Here is a 24,573-nt window from a genome sequence, read left to right as displayed (position 1 = left end):
CTGTTATTGAGTGGTAAGAATTCTTTATATAGTTTTGATGCCAATATTTATCAGAACTGTGTTCCATAAATATTTTATCCCAGTTTGCAGCTGGTCTTCACTTTTTTAAACAATTTTCTTTTGAAGAGCAGAAGTTTTTAATTATATTAAAGAACAAAGAGATATTTCTGAGTGCCTGTCATATGCTAAATTTTGATCAGCACGGGAGATACAGTAATGCCTAAGCTTAAAATTATACCTTTTCTGTTCAACAAAATTGCCATCTACTAGTTTCTATCTTACCTTTTCACTATCTTAGCATGACTATTTTTCACATTTTTAAATATTATTTTAAAGCATGATTTATAAATGTGTACATAATGCTCTCATGGCTATATTTTAACTTATCTAATTATCCCTCTTTATTTTGGGATGTTTTTGTTGATTCCAGTGAATACTGAATAAAAGAGAAAAGAAATACATGATTATCATCCTTGTACAGATATCTCTGTACACATCTCCAATTATTTTGTTAGTATAAATGCTTACAATTGCAAAGACTGGGACAAAAGCACAGCACTTTGTAATTGTCTCTTTTGAAGGACTACAGATGTCTGGAAGCAAAGCTCTAGTCTTTCCCTCCTTGTCATGCGGGTATATGACAAAGAGCCTGTCAGGTTGTAGGTTCAGCATATACTTGATGGATGAGTAGTTGGAGAGTAAAAGCATTCCCCTGAACTTCATTCTCTCCCCTTCCTCCTGGGAAAGAAAACTAGGAGTTCCCTTAACCATCTACCTTGGCTTCTCAGATGGAGGGAGTAAGAAGAATGTTTTCTTCTGAGGGAAACTTGCCGAGGAGATGCAGGTTCCCAGAGAGCTAGGTGACAAGCCCTGTTGCTGCTCAGCAATGCCCTTAAGGGGCCCCACCCCCAGCTGGTATAAAGCCAGGGTGCAGTGGGGCAGCCACAGCTGGCACTCAGCCTCCACAGCACCAGCACCGGCACACGCCATGGCAAGTGAAGTGCAAGTCCTGCCCTCCCCACTGAAAGGGGGGCATCCTCCCGCAGGTAGGCTGCCCACCTGCCCTCTGTCCTGTAGCGAGCAAGGGCTTCACTGCTGCTGTGGCCCATCTTGCACCAGAGGCACCCCAACAGAGCACAGGTTCTCACCCGCCCATCGTTCCTTTTAACTTCATGCAACCTGATTTCCCCCTATGTCTTTCACCTTTCCGGGCTTGTGTATAAAACCACTTGGGGATTTGTCTTGACCTGGTTGAATGAAAACCTAATTATACATAGGAATACAAGGGATTGGGTGCTTGGGAAAGGGGTAGGGAGGGAGGTGGGACCTTTCCTTCCTGCCTGTCGGTTAGGGGTGACAATAGCTACACCTGGAAGGGGATTCACTGCCATGGATCCCTCCTCCCTAGAGATTCGAGCTCTAAGACTCAGTCTCCCCTAGATGCCTATACAGCATTTGACTTCGTAGCCAGGCAAATGAGCTTCCACATGGAAGAGAGCAACCGTAATTCTCTTTCCCACCTCCAGTGGGTTGGGCAGTGTGATCAGTGATGTAGTTTGCCTGTCAACAAGCTGAGGAGCGCTTTGTAATAAGGACCGAAGCTTTGGAGAGGGCGGACTGGGAAAGACAGCTCTCAACGTGTTTTGCAAAGCATCCACAGTTCTCTCTTTTTTAAAGTTTTAAATGTGTGCTATTTATATCAACTCTCTGGAGTATGGGAATTAGTTTTATTGTACTTAACCATATGGCCATATACATCGACTAAGGCATACAGGCCTATTTTTAGCCCGTTGTAGGCTCTTTCAACTGCCTGCCTTCTTTTCTTCCTTTAAGAAAGATCTCAGAAGCTTGATTGTTTTGTTGTTGTCTTTCTCCATTTATAAAATGTATTTGTTGGTATAAGTCTTTGGCACCTCTAAGCCAAGGTTATTTCAGTCAACTTTGCCGTGGAGGATGAGGGCCGATGCAAAGTGTGCGAGGTATGGAGAACTGACTCACTGGGTTTTCCTGGTGGATGCCCCGCTGAGAAGAGTCAGAATTTTTACTACTAATTCTGAGTTTCCCGTTCTGGGCACCGTGCCCGGGTCTCCTATGGCCGACTCCTGACATTTTGTATTTGTAATTCAACTTAGCAATAGCTTAATACTATCTGTAGTTAAAATTAATGGCGTTACCTAATGGTCAGGAACTATATATGCAAATTATTAGAAGAGCCGTCATTATGTAAAGACAAAAGACGAAAGAACACCATTCTCTTCCCAGCACTTCCACCCCAGTCCTTCATAAAACAGTTAAGCTAAAACCTGATTTGCTAAATCACATTTATGCACAAAGAACACAGAGATAAACTTAACCAAATGAAAGTTTGAATAAAACCACCAGGAACTTTTTGTCCCCACCACTAATGATTGCTAATTACTCTGTGTACATAGCGCACCATGACTCCATCAAGCATGTCGAAATGCCTCTGGCATGACAATTAATTATTATGAACTGTGACACTACAGATAAGAGGTTTGGGGTAGGTAATGAGAGTGGAGATGAAGGCAGACTTTTGCCTCCCCACTGAGAGCAAGGGAACAAAGAAGCCTCATCCTTCAGCTTGTCTCGCTATCTATTTTGAGGCTGAACCAGTTTGCTATGGTGCAAAATTTTATTTATGGAACGAAAACAATTCATCACCAGAATTCCATTAAATCTTCACCTGATTTTTTATAAGCAATAAACAGATCCGTGAAAGTACGAGGCAGACATGATAGGATGCGAAGGGTCTGACATGGCCTTTGGACTCAGACAGACCTGGGTTTAAACTCTGCTGTTACGTCACGTCTCTGAGCCTCAGTTTTCTCATCTCTGAAACAGGGAGTAAGAAATGCCATTGCTATTATAAGGTTGTTATGACAATTAAAGGAGATAGCTTATGCACGTGAATGTGAATCCCCGTAAAAGGCAGGCCTAGTGAAACACATAGCTGTTGGAAGGAATTATCCTCCACAGTTGCAAGACCTCAGGGTGTTAGAGGGGTGCATTAGGCACTCCTGCAGTCATCAGACCAAAAGGAAGCTGCAATGGAAAAGATGCACATGCCTGCCCCATCATAGTTAAAAATGAAACCACTCAAAAAGGCAGCCAGCTGTAACTCTTTCCCACCTACATGTGGAGTGCTTAGCGGTTTTTCTTTCCTGTATATTAATACAATATATTGCACCTCTGTTGGCCCTGGTTATAAATTTTATGCCACACTACATTAAACATGACTACATTAAACATGAGCTGTCCTGGGATCTAGCAAGCTTAGCTTTGGATTGTCTGCTATTTTTTCATTTGCCTCACTTTTCAGTTTTATAAGAACCCCATTACATGAACAGCCAAAAAATGTGTGCGGAGAAGGTGATGGAGGAAACCAACTACGTAATAAACTAGGAAGAGCAGGAGTTCCTGCATTTTTCTTTTCTTTATTCCCTGCACTTTTAAATTTGATTTAAGTCAAATTTGATTTAAATCAGAACCATCAGAGGGGCCACCACTGAACCCTCAGAGAGAATAGTTTTCTGGCTCATTAAAGACAGAGGGAAGTTTGGGGAGTGTATCCCCAAGTGTGAAACCATAGTTGCATAAGGACCAGCATTATTTTTTAAAAAAGCAAAATAATAGTAACAATAAAAACAATAAAGGCTTCATTCTCTCAGCTCCAGTCTGCTCAAGTCAACTTACAGGGTTTTGATCTCTGAGGTTTGAGAGAGGTTGGGAGACCCACTACCCCAAGCATCACAGGGACAGGGGTTTGATGAATGCAAGGACAACTACCATTTTCTCAATACTCATTGTGCCCCTGGCACTGCAAAGAGCCTTGTAGACCTGACAATAGCCCTACAGACTGATGATGTCCCATTAGCCTTGTTTCACAGAGGAGCAAACTGAAAGTCAGCAAGATTGAGGGACTTGCCCAAAGCCACACAGCTGGAGGGCAGTGGGGCTGAGATTTAAAAATAAAATGGGCCCCATGCCAAAGTGTTCCTGCTCTAAAGCCCTCTCTCCTTGTTCCATGACCTTCTGATGCCAGTCTTTTGGGTCTTGAATGGCAGTTTAAAATTTGCTGAAAAATCAAATGTTAAATGCAAAGGAAATGTTTTGCAAACGTCTAACCTTTTGTTTAAGGCTGTCAAATTGAATATTTTATTAACATGGTAGTTGTCTTTGCAAACATCTAACCTTTTCATTAAAGTCTTCAAATAAAAGTTCTAAGTCACAACGCAGAGTTTGCACAAACCTTTGTGTTGTTAGCTTTTTCACATACATTTCCCACTGATCAACAACAAAAAAAAAAAGCTTAATTTTTCTTGCAGGACTTCCTTTATCTTGACTACCCTCTACCGAAAATTGTGCAAAATGTCCTAACTATAAATCTTAACTGGAAAATTATTACATAACATTCTAAACTCAAGAGTATGTTTTTGAAGTTATCAACTTGAAGTTATCAACTACAAAAGAAGCCACAACAGTAAAACTCTTACTCAGAGATAGGAAAGCAAAGTTTCATTTTCCCGACGTGCATTTAGGTTTTCTAATGAAACTATCCAAAAGAGTATCTCTCTTTTTTACATTTTTTTCTCTAGTTCATTTTGCTAACTGAGAGGACCCAAAGACTTATGTAGTTGTATTCAAAGGCCAGCCAAAATGTTAAATCAATTCATATTTCACTTTGCCCAATTCCAGTTTGTCCTTCTACAAAAGTTCAAAGGACAATATCATCCCAAAACATGGAATTATGTAAATGATTACAAATTTAAATGAGCTTAGTTACAGCGAGACTTTGAAGACGTCCTATGCATCAGACCTACCTGGCATAAGCAAAATGGGCAAGAGCATGGTTGTGTTGGGTTCTCAGTGTTTATTTACAGTGATTTAAATACATCCCAGGAGACTAGTGTGAGCAGCAGAGCTTTGAACTTGACCCTCCCATCAACTGGTTCCATCTGGTTCAGTCACCCTAATGTACTGAGAGCCTTAAACCATATCTCAGTGTACCCATTATAGTATGGGACTATTACCTTCGGCTTCCTTCTACTGTACATGACTGACCAAGTGACAGTACCTATCGGAACCAGTTTGGTACAAGAACAGTGCTCTGGAAATCCAACGTGTGGTTCACTTACGCTTCCTAAATCACTGTGAAAGCCCACAGCCCTCCCAGAGAGGATTCAGACTCCTGGATGGAAGTAGGAATCTTCTGGGAGGATTTTTCATTTCCCCTCAAATGTCTCTATTTTAGTGTTAAGAATGAAGGACTCCTATTTTTGGGTTCTTTTAAAATTTCTTTTGGCATTTGTTTCTCTGTTAAGTGCCTCATATTCTTTCAGATGGGAGAGAAGTGATAGGTTTTCCTTTGTAAGTAGATGGGAAGAGTTAGAATCATAGTAAGGACTTCATAATGAAGACCATCTAGTTCAACTTCTACCAAATTCACCAAAATACTCCTAAGATATTCATGGCAGGTAGACTTCTTTACTTTAACACACTGAGGGACAAAGGACATACAAATGTACTAGGCAATCTACTTCACTTTGAAAAAGACAAACTGTTACATGTAGCCAGACTCTGCCTCTCTGGAATTTTCCTTGTTTGGTCTTCATTCTCTCCTTTGGAGAAACATGAAATAAATATAAATGATAATAACTACAAATATTTAAGTGCCTACCATGTACCAGGTACTTATGTCACCTCTATTCTCTAGAACAACCTGAACAATCAGTATTATTCCCTTTTGAAGGTTCCAGAAACAGAGCCCCTGTGTGGTTTCAGTATCTTGCTCAAGGTCACAGAGTTCAGGAGGGGTAGAGCTCTTGGACTCTATATAATATTTCGTCACCAAGAAACCATTTCTCTTCCCACATAACAGCTCTCAGATCTTTGAAGATGGCACCCTAAGCTCCCTTGAGTCTTTGCCTCTTCAGAAATGATCTTTCCAGGTTCCCTAGTTCCTCATCTGACACGACTCCCTTCTCCACTCTGGTCACTCTCCTCCGGACATTCTCTGGATTGTCAGTGTCCTTTCAAATGAGTGACACAGAGCTCTGCATTCCAGAGGTCTTCTCATTTTTCACTGTTGTTTATTTTAACGATAACAATTTGCTTCTGTAGTTGGCGATAATAATCAGTCCAGATGGAAGAAAATGTATAGAAACAAGAGCGTCAGGGAAAACAAAAGGAGCAGTAAAAACAAATAGTAATTACTATATACCCTATTTTAAAAGCACTTGTCATAAGGAGAATGAAAAATACTGTTGGAAAGGGTACTGAAGCTCTCTTACTTGATTCTAGCTCTCTTATTTGATTCTTCTTGATAAAAGAGACAATGATGCTGTGAAGACCACCACCCCTCACACAGGGGCACAGACTCTTCAGTCTTTCCAAAAAAGCCATCACTGGGTTTATTTCACCTCTGTATTCTGTGGCTGTTCAGAAGGTATTTCCACATAATCGCATTTCTGTTGTTGATTACTTATGAATTTAAAGGAAACTATATATGAGAATAACATTTCCCCCCGCTAGACTGCATCTGAAATTATAAAATTTTAGCGAGAGGCTTTTATAGTCAATAAAAAAACAACGTGGTGATTCAAAATGACGAAGTGGAGTTTTTTCCATGAATGCAAGTATGGTTTCACTGTAAGACTTCAATTAGTATAATTAACTACATATTTTCTTAACATGAAACAATATATTTTTGAAAATATATATTATATACATGGCATATATATGTATGTATATATACATATACATATATACAAACATGTGTGTGTGTGTGTGTGTATAAAGTACATATTATGCTTAAAAGGAAAACACTAAAAGCAATCTTAAAAATTAGGATGACGAAGACATTCACCATCACTACTATTTAAATTATTCTGGAAGAAATAATGTAATTCTTTGCATGTTAATCATTTTTGTACTTGGAAAACCTAAGAATCAATAAAAAACTATTATAAACAATAAGAGAATTCAATAAGATCTGGATATAAGATCAAGTAATATAAGGATAACAATCCGTTCGAGTTATAATCAAAGACTAGACCCCATTTACAATAGCTACAGCAACAACAAAGATAAAATGCATAGGGGATAAATCTAATAATGTGTGAGATTTATGTGAACAATTTACCGAGGGACTCAAATGAATATATAAACAATGGAAAAGTATATCATGTTTTTGAATAGAGAGCTACTAGGAATATAAAGATACACATTTTCCTTTTAAAAAACTCTGTAAATATAAAGCAATATCCTTAAAAATAACAGCAACAGTATTTTTTATAGGAAATTGACAAACCGATTCTGAAGTTCATGTGGAAAATAAATAAGAATAGTTAGTAAAATTCTGCAAAGGAAATGTGGCAAAGGAGGACTAGTAACACTGTCAGATATTAAAATACATTGTAATACTACAATAATTTAAATAGAGTTGTAATGACATATGAATGGAACAGAGATTAATGGAACACAATGGAAGTCTAGAAGTAGCCCCCCACACACACACACACACAAATATATATATGCATATATATATATGTATACACACATATGTATACATACTTGTAATATACCTATATATACACATTTACATATATATGAGAACTTAATATAAGATAAAGATGGCATTTCAAATTAGTAGACAAAATATGGATTATTTTTGTGACTATTTTATTTTTTAACTGTTAGTTTCAAAACAATGTAATAGTTAGACATTACACCCCTCACAAAATGTTACCCCCTTTCCCCCAATCTACCATCCCTCTGACATTGTATAGAGCTGTTACAGTTCCACTGACTCTATTCCTTATGCTGTACTCCACATCCTGTGACTATATATATATTAAATTATAGTTCACATTCAGTATTATTCAGCTTCAGGTGTACTCTGCAGTGGTCTGGCACCTACACCATCCATGAAGTGGTCTCCCTAATAAGACAAGTGTCCATCGTAAACCCTACAAAATCTTTACAATGTTATTGATTATCTTCCCCAAACCGTCTTTTGTATCCCCATGGCAATCTGGTGGTTACTTCTTATGCTTTCCAGTCCCCTCACCTTCTCCCTCATCCCCACCCCCTCCCGTCTAGCAGCCCTCAGTTTTTCCTCTATATTTCTGAGATTGTTTCTGATTAGTTTGTTCATTTTATTCTTTAGATTCCACATGTAAGTGAGATTATCTGGTATTTGTCTTTCTCCGTCTGACTTATTTCACTTAGCATAATGTTCTCTGGGTCCGTCCATATCGTTACAAATGGTAAGATTTCTTTCTTCTTTATGGCTGAGTAATACTCCATTGTATAAATGTACCACAGTTTCTTAATACAGTCATCTACCGATGGGCATTTTGGTTGTTTCCATCCTGGCTATTGTGAATAGTGCTGCAATAAACATAGGAGTGCGTAAGTTTTTTTGAATTAATGTTTTGGATTTCTCTGGATAGATACCTAACAGTGGAATTGCTGGGTCATAAGGTAGTTCTATTTCTAGCTTTTTGGGATACCTCTATACTGATTTCCATGGTGGCTGCACCAATCTGCAATCCCACCAACAGTGCATGAGGGTTGCCTTTTCTCCACATCCTCACCAGCACTTGTTTGTTGATTTATTGATGATAGCCATTCTGACTGGAGTGAGGTGGTGTTTCATTGTGGTTTTTATTTGCTTTCCTCTGATTAGTGAGGTTGAACATTTTTTCATATGTCTGTTTGCCAAAAAGGTGGATTTTTTAAGATTATCAGAATAATCTTTAAAAATCTATCATGCTTCCACATGACTTACACAGAATACATTCTAGAAGGGTCAAGGATTTAACTATTATGATCAAAGATTGGTTATACAAAATGAAACCATAAAAGTTCTAGAAGAAAATAAGGAATAATGTTTATAAAACATCAGAGTGGGGACGACTCCTTACAAAACTAATAAAAAATTGACAAAACCAGCAAATTTCTGATTGCAAAAACATCGTTAACACAAAAGGCAGTAAATGGTAAAATATTTTATATTTGTGATACATCTCATAGATAAAGAGCACCTATGAATCAATAAGAAAAAGACAGGAAAAAGACTAGCAATCCAATAGGGAAAAAATGAACAAAGAATTTGAACAATTCATAAAAAGAAAATGGCTTCTAAAACACAGAAGATTAAAGCTCAAGCTTTAATAAAATATAAAAATGCAAATTAAAACAATGAGATACCTTTTTTTAAACTTATAGATTGACACAATCAAACGTTTTCTAGCTCACATTGTTGCAAGGAGTAGGGTGAAATAATCCCTCTCATTGCTGCTGGTGAGATTGTAAACTGATGCAACAACCTCTATGAAAGGACAATTTGACAAGATTTAGCAGAAGTCCAAATATACATACTCTTAAGAACTAACAAGATCACTTCTAGGAATTTATCCCATAGGTATACTTGTGCTTGTGCAAAATTTTATTTATAAAAGGATATTCATTGCAGCATTGTTTGTAATGACAGTGGATTAGAAACATCCGAAGTGTCTAACATCTGTGAATTGGTTAAATAAACGCAGAATGTTCATATGATGAAAATACAAAGATGTTAAAAAGACATATTTTTATATATGTATTGAAATAGAACTTACTTGAAAATATATGATTGAATGAAAAATATGAACAAACAAGATGGAGAATGATGGATATCATATGCTGCCATTCAAAAAATAATATGTAGGTATACACATTAGAATATCTGTGGATGAATACAGAGGAAACTTATAACATTAGCAATATCTAGGGAGATGAACCAGAGGCTGGGAAATAATGGTAGGAGGGAGACTGGAGACCTTTCATGCTTTTTGAATTGTGTGCTTTATATATGTATTATAATCAAACAAATTAAATAATCATTTTAGAAGAACAATGACGAAGTCAATTCACAAGGGCATGGAGAAATAGAACAGGCTTTCCTTATTTTTGACTTTATTGGAGCTAGTTTTAGAAAATTGCCCATCTGACATTCCCATAAAAAGAATTAACAGGTTGAAACAAATCAATGTCCATTTAGTTTTTTTCTCATTTGAGCTTGTCAGTTTTTAGATGTGCAAATTTTCTGGGAACAGAAGAAAGTATTTGCTTTGATTTGCAATCTGAAATGGGTTGTTCCTTTTCAAAGTTGATTTCATCTGACATTGTTAAACACTTGAGTTGCTGTTAGGTCATCTGTAGCCTAATTAACACTAATTGATCTCTTGAATGGCAGGATTATTAATGCAGTTTAATTACTCATTACAATATCTGAGCTTAGCCAACATCCGAGGTTCAGGGTCTAGGATGAAAGGTGGGTATCTGGTGGGATCAGAAGCATCTCTGTTGAATAAAATGCCTTTTATCACCTCATGCCCTGGCTTTTGGCTCATTCTCGGAATTTGGCTTTTGAAAGCTTTAGTTGAAAAAAAAAAAAATGCAAGCCTTGCACAAACTTTAATCTTGTGGGAAAATAGGAGGGTCACATTGTAATTGTCGGTAGCTATCATGAAGAATGTAATTGGTTTGATAACAAGAAAAAATGGTTTTCATTGCAATACCTAAGGGAGTATGTTGTTATCGTCCTCCCCAAATCAAAGATGTAACGGGCTGCCTTTTTAACCTCAGTTCCCTTTCTCTTAACGTAAACAAGCAGACCTCTGGGCTTTTTCCCCTCCCCACCTTGTTTGCACAAAACATATTTTTTTCTTCTCTTATGTGGTTTGTGGGCAGCTTTTGTATTGTGTTGTTTTAGGTAAAAGTTTAGATCTTTAAAAAATAAGTTGTAAAATTCACTTAAATCTAAATGCATACCTTGAATACCAAAGCGAGCCTTCTCTTGCTGTTCTAACCTTGATTTCTGTGTTGATGCTTATTTGTTTATAGTAAAAGCTGGAGGAATGCGAATTTCCAAAAAACAAGAAATTGGCATCTTGGAGAGACATACCAAAAAAACAGGATTAGAGAAAACAAGGTAGGAGACTGCTTAATTTTTTCTCCTTTATCAACTCAAGGAGTTTTGAGTGACTTTTCTTCTTCCAGAAGCTAGAGGCCTTCCTGTATTTTACCACAAACCAAGGCCCCTGCGGTATTTGCTAAGCAGGGTTAGAGGTAGCCACCAAGCTGGGGTGGGGTGGGGGTCAAGATTGGGGAAGGTGAAAGACACAGCCAGGTGCAAGGTGGCTGGATACCGACTGGAGGACTCTTTCAGGAACTCCATCACTACCCCGACCCATCCTCCTGCTCTGCGACTCCAGCCTGGCTGTCTTGTACTTAAAAAAACACGATCCTAAATGCATTCAAACCTGAAGCACGTCCCTTTATCCTATTTTCGCATTAGCCTTTAAAATATTCTCCCTAGGCTGCACTGTTTGCATAATATGCTTTTTGCTGAAGCAAATCTCCTAAATTAAAAATAAATGCCTTTTTGGTTGTTTTAAATTCATCACTCAATTATTTAGACACTTCTAATGGACACTATACTTGGCAGAACCAGAGGCTTATAGATACGGAGGCTGGTTTCTTCCTGCTCCTTCCACCATAACCTTGGTACACTGAACTCTCCACAGAGCTAAGCAGAGGGCTGTGGGCTGGATGGAATAAGCAAATGGGCCAGCCACCTTACGCCTTGGTTAAGAAAAATGAGTGCATTCAAAAAGAAAGAAATGTGTGGAACTGGCTCCTCCAAGTAGTGTAATGCGGGGTGCTTCAGAGACTATTAATTTCAAGATAATTTCCATAGATGAGTTGAGGGGTGTTTCTAAAGGAGTCTATTAGAGGATGTTCAAGGTACCACCATAAGAGTTAAAATGGCAACAGTCTCAAAAAGAGAATTAGGAGGGAAATAGACCTTGGAATTTATCTGGCTCTTTCATATAAAATATTTTTAGATCACTTTTAAAGTTTTCTTTCTGATATCTGTGAAGGAAATTTTTTGAGGATCTTTTCCACTTTAAAATAAAATACTCATTGGTGGCATTAGCAGTCAGTTTTTGTTTCTCTTGATACCAGAAAATAACCATCACATGATGAAAGCAAAGCTCAAGAGTGTGTGGGGGGATCCCATATTATTTATCTTCTGACCTAAAATCTAGAATAGTTCCTAGAATAGAGAAAGCACTCTCTCTGTAAATGATACCTGACTATTCTTGAATTGCAAGCTGGTCAATTTTGAAAGCCTCTTCTGCTACTAAAATGTGTCTTAAGCACAAGCTCTGTTTATAGTGACACTTTTTTTTAAATTACAGTTTATTGGGGTGACAATTGTTAGTAAAGTTACATAGATTTCAGGTGTACAATTCTGTAGTACATCATCTATAAATCCCATTGTGTGTTCACCACCCAGAGTCAGTTCTCCTTCCATCACCATATATTTGATCCCCCTTACCCTCATCTCCCATCCCTCTCCCCCCTTACCCTCTGGTAACCACTAAACTATTGTCTGTGTCTATGAGTTTTTGTTTCTCATTTGTTTGTCTTGTTCTTTTTTTGTTTTTGGTTTATATACCACATATCGGTGAAATCATATGGCTGTCTGCTTTTTCTATGTGACTTATTTCGCTTAGCATTATATTCTCAAGATCCATCCATGTTGTCACAAATGGTCCTATTTCATCTTTTCTTACTGCCACATAGTATTCCATTGTGTATATATACCACAACTTCCTTATCCATTCATCTATCGAAGGACATTTTAGTTGTTTCCATGTCTTGGCCACCATTAATAAAGCTGCAATGAACATTGGAGCACTTGTGTCTTTATGGATAAATGTTTTCAGATTTTTTGGGTAGATACCCAGGAGAGGGATTGCTGGGTCATACGGTAATTCTATTCGTAATTTTTTGAGGAATCTCCACACTGCCTTCCATAGCGGCTGCACCAGTCTGCATTCCCACCAACAGTGTATGAGGGTTCCTTTTTCTCCACAGCCTTTCCAACAAGTACTCCCTAACTCATTTTATGAGGCCAACATTACCCTGATACCAATACCTGGTAAGGACAACACAAAAAAAGAGAACTACAGACGAATATCTCTGATGAATACAGATGCAAAAATCCTAAACAAAATTCTAGCAAATCGAATGCAACAATGCATTAAAAAGATTATTCATCATGACCAAGTAGGGTTCATTCCAGGGGCACAAGGATGGTTCAACATCCGCAAATCCATCAATGTGATACATCACATAAACAAAATAAAGGACAAAAATCATATGATTATATCAATCGATGCAGAAAAAGCATTTGACAAGATACAACATCCATTTATGATTAAAACACTTAATAAAATAGGGATAGAAGGAAAATACCTTAACATAATAAAGGCCATATATGACAAACCCTCAGCTAATCTCATAATTAACGGTGAAAAACTGAAGCCCTTTGCTGTACGTTCAGGAACATGACAGGGCTGTCCCCTATCACCTCTGCTTTTCAACATAGTGTTGGAAGTCCTTGCCAGAGCAATCAGGCAAGAGAAAGAAATAAAAGGCATCCAAATTGGGAATGAAGAAGTTAAATTGTCACTCTTTGCAGATGACATGCTGCTATACATAGAAAACCCTAAAGACGCCACCAAAAAGCTATTACAGTGACACGTTTAACATGCCCGGGCCGGGGCTCAGAAATCATAGCTTGGAAATGACCTTCTAGCTGGCAGCCAATGGACAAGTCATGTTTCTGTGAACCTCAGAAAATGGGGACTTACTATTCATTCTAACATCAATTGAACAATGCAGGACAAGGAGTTGCCTAGAGAGTAGTAAAGTGGCAATTGGAACCCTCTTTAAAAAAAAAAAAAAAACTTAATTGTTTTCTAGTCGTCATTAAAAGATGGGAACTGAACTACTACGGAACTTAAACAGGAAAAAATAGCTCTCTCTGTCTCTCTGTCTTTGTCTTTCTGTCTCTCTGTCTCTCTGTCTCTCTGTCTCTCTCTCTGTCTCTCTCTCTGTCTCTCTCTGTCTCTCTCTCCCTCTCTCTCTCTCGCCCTATTTACCACAGAGAGATATAAGTAGGTGGAAACTTACAGAATTTGGAGGCCATTTTGAGAAAATAATAAAACGTCACAGATCTGAAATGGCCGGGGCCCCTCCCAGGGCCTTGGGCGGAGCCTGTGCAGTGAGAGGCCCTCAAGCTGAAGCCTCGTGAGCTCCACCATCAATCCACCGCTGCCGTTCACATGTGCTTCATGAGTGTGTGCACAGAGTGTGAGTGCCTCATCTTCATGGACAAACAGCTCTCTTTACACTTTCTTGGAGAATAGCTTTTGAAAAATATATCCCAGAAAATAGATTTCTAGGCATCATCAATCTATGTCCATTTCCTAATAACTTCTATCAGCCAACACAAACCAGCCAGAAAAAGAAAATATGCCAAGTGCAGAGTTTCCTATAAGAAATTGTACTGCAGGATCAGCCCTAATTGAAATTCTTCTACAAAATAACTTGGCCTGAGAAAAGAAGCCAGACACAATAGAGTATATATCGCACAATTCATGTTATGACGTTCGAAAACAGTCCAAACTAATTTATGGGGCTTTAAGTCAGGGTAGTGGTGCTCCTTAGGGGGCAGCTGGTTAGACTCGTGTTTTAAGTTTGTGCATATTCACTAAGCTACACACTGAGACTATCCTATGTGCACTGTTCTCATGTGTGCTATACTTCGATGAAAAGTTTAGAAAGCAATAATAGCAATAATGTGGCCTACAAAACTTGTTGTAGTGCATGGGCACACAGAGGTAGGAATTTTTGTCTTCTAGATGTAGCCAAGCTTAGTGAAAGCTTAAAAGCCAAGTAGACTGCCCTCTATATAAATCATTTGGCCTCTTCACTGGGAATGCTTTCAGGTCCTACATGAAGTGTCTTTTTATCTTTGCAGTGTCGTTGCAAATGTTGCCAAAATACAGACGATGGATGCTCTGAATGACACGCTGGAGAAGGTGAGCCGTGCGTGAGGTCTATGGTATTTACCCAGCGATCAGTCTGCATGGGTGAACGAGCCAGTGACCACTGAGGTGTTTTCCAGCTCAGAGGTTTGATGTCCTTGTGAAAGAATCTGCTCTCAGTCCGAGGAACACAAAGAGGTCTTGGTGAGAAAAGCTGTTTCTCCCAAATTCCTAGTATCTATTTAATAAATAATCTCAAAATTAGGATAGAAAATAAAGCAAGAATCATGACACTGAATTGGCAGAACTTTCCTTTGCCATCCCAAATACTTCTTAGAAACATTGGCATGTTTTTATAAAAAGGTAGCTTGTGTATTGGGAGTTCACCACTCTTTGGCCTTCCTCCCTACCGCTGCATTCCCTAAGGAAATCCTTGATTTGAGGCGAGGTGGGCTGGTGGAGGGTTGCATGGTTTGGGGCTGGAGGAAGGCTGGGCACTGCCTGGGTTTATCCAGTAGTCTGTTTACAAAGGTGTTTGACCACTGTTATTTTTATTTCTATATCTTGGATTTCTTCTAAGTAGCTCAAGGCACTCAGAAGATTCTTACCAGAGAGAATGTGCTTTGGTTTTTGATTCAAGAGTTTGTTTTTAAATTTTGTAGGTGAACTGAGTGAGGGTCCTTATTTTACTTGCAGAAGGCAGATACACTACATTTAATGTAATGAAGAACCACTCTTTCTGCCGCTCCCACATTTATCGAAGGGAGAGGACTGGGTGTCCTTTATAGAAGGCTGTTGCTGCCAATATGTGGGATCTAAAAAAGATTAGAGCAGAAACTATGCAGCTTAGACCTCTGGGGCCCCATTTGGCACTGGCTCCTCCACTAATGATCTATATGACCTCGAACAAGTTATTTATCCTGTGCCTCAGGTTCATCCCTTGTAAAATGGAAATAAGGAAGAGAATAAATTTCATAGGGATATTGTGTGGAATAAACGAGTCTGTGTACAGGAAGCCCTTAGAACTATGGCTGGCACAGAGGAACCTGTTTGCACTCTCTGTTCTGGTTTTATGGCAGTGAAATAAAAGATGTATCTGAAGTCCATGGGATGCAAGGCAGATAGTACAAGGCAAGAAGATCTTGATTATAGGCTGTAGTCAGAGCCTTCTAGTATTGGCGGGGGCGCTGGGTTCTCTCATCAACTAGACTTCAGGTGAGATCCTAAGTGATGCTTTGCGTTGCTGGCTTCACAAGAAGGGCAGGGATGGATGGCTCCCTGACAGGGCAAGACAAGCTGCCCGCTCCTGCATCTCATTCTCTTGCTCCTGCCCACTGAACACCTCTTCCTCAGGGGCAAGAGAATGCCACAGTTGTTAAGTAGAACTGGATGGCATGTTCCTCTAGAATATATGTTACCCCAAAATAAAATATTTGGAGAGGTCAATAAAGGTTGATTTTATATTAGGTATGATGCAAGAGTCTATACTATTTTCTATAGACATATGTGCATATGTCGGTGACATAAAGGGTTTTTTTTTTCCCTTTTAATTAAGAATATCACTTCTTTATTTCAATGATAAAAAAATCAAATAACAATAATAATAAGTTGCATTTGGAAATCATAAGAAAACATTGAGATGGTGTGTTATTACAAATATTGTTAACAGCAACTATACCTATTTAAAAAACATGAACACTTAGCTCTGTGTTTACTGGAGTAGGACTGTGGGCGAGACTGCATAGGTTACTGGCTGACACAGGTTTTTGCATCAGCCATCAGGTGCCTGGGCCTTATGCTCTGTCACTCACTAGCTATATGTCCTTGCTCAGGTTTCTTCACTTTACTGTGTCTCTGTTTCCTCATCTGTAAATGCAAATGTGATGGATAGTATCCACTTCACAGAGATATTGTGAGACTAAAATGAAGTTTTATAACATGTGCAAAGTACCTAGCACAGAACCAGACATAGTCAGTAAGTGTTAGTATCTATTCCCAGGCAAATATCCTACAGGGTATCGTTTGGAATACCAGGCAAAGAATAAGAAGCCAGAAAATCAAGTCCCAAAATTACCACAAGTGACTACTTGTATCTTGAATATGGAAGTTGGTGGGATCCACGTATTTCCTTACAGTTAAGAAAAAGTCCTCCTTGAATCCATAATTCAAACTGAAGTGTAATAGGATTTCATAATAAAGGTCAACCTGGGATGGAAAGACCAATGCCTCTTGAAAAACAGATCGCCTGATTTCAGTGGTTGTCCGGAGCTGAGGGTGGGTGGAGGGGTTGACCACAAAGTGAAAGAAAGGAATTTAGGGGGATGATGGAACGGTTCTGTATCTTGATTGTGGTGGCAGTCACAAACTGTAGATACTTGTGAAAACCCATAGAACTGTATACGGGTATGTTTCACTGTGGACAAATTATATCTTAATTCTTTTAAATGAAAAAACTGTATAAACTATAAAGCCTCATACAACAAAATTAAGAGACATAATAGATGTAGAGATATAGATATTGATATCTGCTGATAAATTTTCATGAGCAATGCAATGATTTCACACCCACACCCCCCCCCACACACACACACAGACACAGACTCACACACAAAATGTATTGTCATGAAGACCTAACAACAAGCAATTGTCGGGAAGAAATACAATAAAATAGCGGAAATGAGGGTCACATCCTCTGCGTTTGTTAACATTCATCCATGCCCTCAACTAGAATCATGTCTAGTTCCAAGAACCCGCGCTTATTCTCATACCAGTTGAAGAACTTAGAGTCTAAGGCAGCAAGAGTACAGCCCCATTCATAGGCTCTCAATAACAATTTAATCATAGCAGGAAATTTCTGTCCATATGCTGTTCATCTCTGGATACCGTACTTTAAAACCAACAGCCTAAGGTGTAAGATTTGGGAGATTGAAGAACAATTCCTAAAAGGTTGGAATTGTACAAATCTAACTGGAAAACAGCCTAAAATTTCCCGTCCCACTATTTCCCGCACTCCTCTCTGCACACAGACATCTCTCCTCACTACCTTCCTCCTTCCCTCCCTACCTTTCCAACCAGCCCTTCCCACCTCTTCCAGACCCAAATAATGAGAGAATTCGTGTTGCCTGGTGACAGGCCATATGACATGCTATTCCTGACAGAAAAGGAGTTATGTAACCCTGAAACCCTAGGCTAAAAATCGGGCAGACCTGGTCTTCGACCAAATTCCACTTACTTCTTAGAGGTTGTTTGACGTTTTAGAAGTCACGTAGCTCCTCTGAGATTTATGGTTGCTCATTTACTTAATTTTTTTAAGGCAGGGAGTGAGAACGATACTGCCAAATATATTAATTCTCTGGAAAGTTATGGAAGTTAAATTTGGCCACAGTTGTGACACTCCTCCGAACTTAAAAGTACCCAGTTAAAACATTAGTTAAAACAGGGTTGGGTTATGGTGTGGGAGGGGTTGGAATGTTGAAGCCTAGTTATTGTTGGGCCCACTTTTCAAATTGCCAGACGCCACTGCCAAAGTGAGTGAGATGGATGTGAAATGGAATCCTGGGGGGGAGGAAACTGTCAAAGGCATCTGCAAATCTAAAAAGGTTTCTCTTGTTCTCTAGATTAACATCAACCATAGGAGCAGCCTTGAGTTTCATTGACTCGAGCTCAATGTTTTGTTTTAAGCACTTTGCTTAACAGGGTGTGGAAATCTGAGTGCCCACGTTCAAGTTGGAAGTTATCACCCTAGAAAGATGAATGAAGAGCTGCCAGGCTGCAATACTACCTGACTTCAGGCTCTAAAACAAAACCTGCCGCTGATTTTCCTGCATCTAGGATTTCTTTCGCAGCTCCAGTCGTAAAGACTTTCAACATACTTCTTTTGCTTTTTCTCTGAGACTAAAAATATAGGTTCTGAGGTCAGAGCTACCCAAGATGAAGGTAAATTCTCAGTGTGGGAGTTTCTACTGATCTCCTTTCCAAGTGCAATATGTCGGCCCTTATGTGATAGAGCCACAGCAGGGCAGAATCTGTACACATATACTGGCCTTGAATTCTTTCTCTTGTCAGGTTACCCTAGATTCCCTTACCCTAATGAATCAGACAGGAAACACGTTTCATTCCACAAACCCTGTCATTTTACAAAGACGAATTATAAAAAATCCAAAGCTGCCCCAAAGTTAAGATCCCAGACTGAAGCACAGCTAGTTGTAGGTTGTACTCTAGAAAGCTATTCCTGCTTATTTCTAGTTCAGACTTGAAAATAAAATCTTCCCATCTCCATTGATACAGAATCTACAACAGAGAATTAAGGCATTTAAGGGGTTCAGTATTTTATTTACAGTTTCATCAATTTTAATGGAAGATTCTTTATAGACTCTCCACCCCCTATAACCAGGGGGTAGATACAGGAGAAAGAGAACTTCATACTATTGTTGTATATTCAAGAGTTGCTATGAAGTCCTGTTACTGCCTTCCTCCCAATCCCCCCCAAAAAACCTTGAACATTTATAATTGAATTATGGGCAGTTTCTCTAAGGCGATAAAATCTTTGCCAGAATTCTTTCCCTTTCCTTCTCAATCCCGTTGATGTTTTTCCTCCTCAACTTTCCCAAACCAGTTACAAATGACCAACATGCTCCAGGGCTAGTCTTCCATTCATGGTGATCTGTGGCATTTCCCTCCTGACAAGCAGTTAAGCAGAGCTTTTAGAACCTCAGTTAAGTGCCTTAATTAACATGTAACCCCTAACCCTTGTGCATTACTGGTGAGAATATAAAATGATGCAGCCACTATGGAAAACAATATGGCAGTTCCTAAAAAATGAAACATAGAATTGCTACATGTATCCACTTCCGGGTATATACCCCAAATAATTGAAAGCAGAGACTTGAACAGATATTTTGACACCAGTGTTCATAGCAGCATTATCCACAATATCAAAAGGTGTCCATTGACAAATGATAAACAAAATGTGGTGTATACACATGCAACAGCCCTAGAGAGGAAGGAAATTCTGACACATGCTACAATACGAATAAACCTTGAAGACATTATGCTAAATGAAATAAGCCAGATACGAAAGGACAAATTTTGCATGATTCCACTTACATGAGATACCTAGAGCAGTCAAACTCATAGAGACAAAAGGTAGAGTGGTGGTTGCTAGAGGCTGGGGGCGGCGGGGAATGAGGACTTATTGTTTAATGCATACACAGTTTCAGTTTTATATGATGAAAAATTCTGGAGCTGGGTGGTAGTGATGTTTGCACAACAATGTAAACGTATTTAGTGCTACTAAACTATACACTTAAAAGGTTTGAAACGGTCAATTTTATATTAGGTGATTTTTACCACAATTTTTTAAGTGATCAAGAAATGTAGCCCCTAAATTGTGGAAGTAACCTGGAAATGATCAAATAGTGTATTAGTGTCACGTGAAGCAATAGCGTGTTCAAACACACGTTCTCCTTTCCCCTTTCCTTTCCCACCTCCACCCATCGTCACTCTCATGCCTTAAGAACAACAATCAACATTGTGGCTTTCTCTCTTCGGTCTCAGCTTGTCATCTTGCCCCATCGCACCTTGGCTAATTGCCCAGATTTCTGTTAAATCAGAATTACTTGTTCATTGCCTTTCTCACCCCCCTTTACGTTTGATTTTACATAACTTGCCAGGTTATTCTTCCTACCTGTATGTAATCTTTTGAATGTGATTTAGAGCTAACCTGAAATAATCCATCTGTTTTAGTTGACACGAAAGACACCCAGTCTGGAAGAAAACTACTGAAGTCAGTGACCTCTTAAGTTTCCTTCTAGTTCTAACGTTAAAAGGAAAACAAAACAAAACACTCTACCACACTATCAAATGCATGTCATGTGGCCTGATGATAATTGATCTGAGAAAAAAAGGCTCCAGCTCTTTTTTTTTTAGATTCTCAGGCAGCGTTTCTGACCAATATCTCAATTGTGTTACTTCCTTTCTGCTAGAATGCCAGCCTAGCCTGTCTTGGGGTTTAATTATTATATAACCTGTACCTGCTCATTGTAAAAGAACATTTTTAGAAAAATACTGATAGACAAAACAAAGATAAAGGTTAGGAATTGCCCAAGATTCTGTCCCTCAGGGATAACCATTGTTAACACTTAGTGTATATTCTACCAGTGTGTTTAATTTTTTAAGACCAAGAAGAAAGGAGTTTCTGGAGTTAAGTTTCACATGAAAGGGAACGCTGTGTGCCTAGAGCTCAGGGACATTTGAGAAGAGATAGAAGGCACATATGTTTTCCCTGGCTTAGGAGAGCCCAATCAAACCGTAAACAACGTGATGCTTGGGGTCATGAGAAGTTTATCTCCCCTTTTATTTAATTTGAGTGTCAAGGCAAGGGCATCTAAGCCCAATAGTGATAAATTAAATTCCTAGTGAGGTGAGGCATCTCTTCCTCGCTCGCTAAAGAAGGTTTCCTTAGGTACCTTTCTGTATTGATCAGCTTGAAAACCAAGAACTGGAATGGACCCAAAAGGTCACTGGGTCCACATTCTCCTCCTAGGAAAATTGTGTCTGCAGTGCTTGCAATATTGGGCATCCTTTTGATTTTTAAGCTATTCTTAAGGTAAATTCCATAAGGTCTCTTGGTTCTGTATGCAATTCCTCTTATTGTCAAATAGTCTCAGTCTGTGCTAATTTAAATCTGTTTGAACCTGTTTCCTCATACATGTCTTCTGTGGAGATGACTAATGAGAACTTTTGGAACCTGATGCCAGTGCATCATTCCTCAGCCTTTTTTCCACCAGGCTGTTTAGATTGAACCATATGAAAGGGCCAATGTCACACCATTTTTTAACCTGTAAAAAGAGCAATTTCACATGTTACAACCTAAGAAATAACACTAACTCTTCCTAACTTCTTTCAGAGGTTCTTTATTCCTGATCTTTTGACAGTGGAGGGGTTTTCCCCCTCAAAACCTTTTCCACTGTTCCCATAGCCTTCTTAGAATATGGTGATCCATATATGCATACTGGTGCCAGAATAATTGCTAATGTTATAGGACTGATGCAGAAATAACCATTCCTACCTTTTAAAATGTCGCTTCAAAACATAGATATTAATGTACACATACATTATGTATATTATCTTCATATATTTTACAATTTTACAGATTAGAGACAAACTAATGAGGGAAAACTCAGGTTAACACATGCACCCATGGGTCCAGAGCTGGAAGTGGCATGGAAAAAAGAAATATTATCAAAGAAGTAAACAAAATTGTGAAATGCTCTGAACAACTGTATTGCCTTCTACTACTTTAATACTTCATAGCCAGAAAGTTTCAATATGCTTGTTTTTTTTCTTTCTTTCTCACATTTAGCTCAGCCATAAATTTCCAGCAGTAGTGCACATGGCACATCAAAAACCCAGACCTGCTCTGGAGAAGGTCACTCCACTGAAAAGGATCTACATTATTCAACAGCCTCGAAAATGTTAAGCTGGGACGTAAAACACAGCCATCTGGCCAACTGCCTCAAACATCTGACAGCTTAGCAAAAGGACCAAAAGTGTCCATAGGCCTAGTGTACTTGCTTGGTGAATCAAACAGCTTTTGTATCTTCTCTTTCGACTATGGATAATAAAGCACTTGCAATTGTAAATCCACTGCATACTTAAGGCCTCGTTTTGGCCCAGGGCAAAATCCCATTGATATTTACATAGGTGATTCTGTTGAATAAGTGGAGAATCCAGAATACTTGACTATTCTATCCCACCTCTCTGGGCAAGCTCTCATCTCCTTGATGCTGACCCTGAGTTGTTCTACCTATAGTGAGCTCCCCTTGACAGCAAGGATTAGAGAGGAGTATACTCAGCTTTGCAAAGGCCAATATTCTATGCAAACATGGAGAGTTATTCTCAGTGTGTTTGTCTTAAGATGCTCAAGTTTTCACTTGAGGTGAAATGTTTTTTCCAGTTTCACACATAAATACATAATTTGTTTTGAAGGTTTAGTGAGGGAAAATGAAAAAATTAGATATACTACAAACATATTCTCTTCTGCAAACGAAGCAGGGTGGGAGGTTGAATTTAGGTTCAGTGAAAGATTTGCTCAGGGCCTCCCAGAAGGTTCATGCTCTAGAACTGACGGGATCATGATGACAGGGCATTATGGTTGGGGTAGAAAGTTGAGTTTGATTGGAGGAGGGAGAGAAAGTGTTGCCATAGCTAAGCCTACTCTAGCTCTCCTACCCTCCACAACACATGCGTGCATACGCACATACTCTCTTCATATACTCACATATAAATAACCAAAGGTATCCTCAGGTGATGGTAGGAGACAACCCCATTCCATTTCCACAGAGGTTAGCTGTCACTCAGAGTCCACCATTTTGTACCTCTAATTAATAATGCTATCTGACAATCCGCACTTCTCTGTACCCAAGAATGGAGTCAGCACGCTCGTCCATCATTTTACAGGTTGACAATCCTTGAGGTATGACCTGGTGCCAAGCCTGTCTCTGATTCCTGGAACTCCAAAGGCATCTGGCTAAGTCCCTGTGGTCATAACGATGCATCCCATGCCCTCCCCTGTGTTATTTGGTTCTTTTTCAGGAGAAAGAGAATTGTTTGAAACAATACCAAGCCTCAGTCAATGACAGCATGAGTCAATAAGACAGTCCTAACCATCCCACTTTGGCTTAGCTCAGTTCCCAGTCTCTGGGACTATTGTCAGGAATATTCCAAAAAGGTAAGTGTGACAAGGCAAATAAAAGCACAGAAGTTCAAGGTCACCCACCACTTCCCCAGGGGATAGTAGCAAAGTATAAGCCAGGCCGTGGGTGCTAGCTGGACCATTGAACTGAGATTAGGAGATTGAGGTTCTACTTCTGATCCTTGTCAAACAAGCATAATAACATCTGACTCTCCCGTTGAACCTTCCCTGTGGCATACTGGGAAGAACACCAAATGGATAATGAGATTTGTAATAAGCCATTTAAAGAGTAGTGAGAGCAGGGGGGTGCCAGGATGACTATTCTAGAAGCTGCCAGAACCACAGTAGTAGGAGAACTATAAGAGAAGGTATAAACTGAGGCTAGAATAGGAATTCAAGGGAAAGCTGAACATTTGAGCTAGAATGAAGCAGGAAGGAAACTGGGGAGGAAGATAAGGAAATGGGAAGCGGAGATGGCAGCACGGCTACATTTGACTTTCCTGAGGATAAGGTGAAGGCTAACCACCCAAAGGAAGTTAGAAGAAAAGAAGGAGCCATTCTCTCTGTCTGGAGATGGAAGCGGTATCACAGGGGGAGAGAGGCTGCTGGAAGGGAGATTCTGCAGTGAGGAGCCCAATATTCATTTAGGCCCACAACTGTAGCCATTTAAATCACCAACTCATAGGAAGTAAGAAGTTTGGTGTGAACTTCGGAAATGAAAGGAAATTGGAATTATCTTGGAGAATGTATCATAAGAAAAAAGAATAGGCCAATTAGAGAACTTTCTGGTGACATGGCCGCACATACAGGAAGCCAAAGGGGCCGTTGTTCCTTCTCTGTCCTGAGGAATAAGCCTTTCATGGATGTGCTGTGGCTCCACTCAGAAGCCCCTATGATGTGTTCACAGGCCCAGCGAAAGCCATGGCTGGGGCAGGGGATGTCAGTGCGGGCAGGCATGAGTATGGA

General features: G+C 39.3%; 1 protein-coding gene across 1 annotated transcript; it reads left to right on the top strand.

The window, feature by feature from the left end:
- Positions 1-936: 936 nt before the first annotated feature.
- On the top strand, positions 937-22,560 carry DAPL1 (death associated protein like 1). Its single transcript, XM_033111480.1, has 4 exons — positions 937-1,046; positions 10,912-10,999; positions 14,906-14,966; positions 22,276-22,560. Exons 1-4 carry the CDS (start codon positions 989-991, stop codon positions 22,390-22,392), a joined length of 324 nt encoding a protein of 107 aa, XP_032967371.1. The 5' UTR covers positions 937-988; the 3' UTR covers positions 22,393-22,560.
- Positions 22,561-24,573: the final 2,013 nt, after the last annotated feature.

The sequence above is a fragment of the Rhinolophus ferrumequinum genome, chromosome 8 (assembly GCF_004115265.2).
Source record: "Rhinolophus ferrumequinum isolate MPI-CBG mRhiFer1 chromosome 8, mRhiFer1_v1.p, whole genome shotgun sequence".
NCBI classification, from domain to species: domain Eukaryota; kingdom Metazoa; phylum Chordata; class Mammalia; order Chiroptera; family Rhinolophidae; genus Rhinolophus; species Rhinolophus ferrumequinum.
The sequence above is the reverse complement of the archived record's forward strand: the minus strand, read 5'-3'. Positions and strand labels throughout refer to the sequence as shown.

Bases quoted from the DNA above. Each gene is read 5' to 3' on its own strand.
- DAPL1 (XM_033111480.1), top strand. From the start codon at position 989: ATGGCAAGTGAAGTGCAAGTCCTGCCCTCCCCACTGAAAGGGGGGCAT. The intron at 1,047-10,911 runs GTAGGCTGCCCA...ATTTGTTTATAG, and splicing joins AGGGGGGCATCCTCCCGCAG to TAAAAGCTGGAGGAATGCGA. The intron at 14,967-22,275 runs GTGAGCCGTGCG...TCTCACATTTAG, and splicing joins TGAATGACACGCTGGAGAAG to CTCAGCCATAAATTTCCAGC.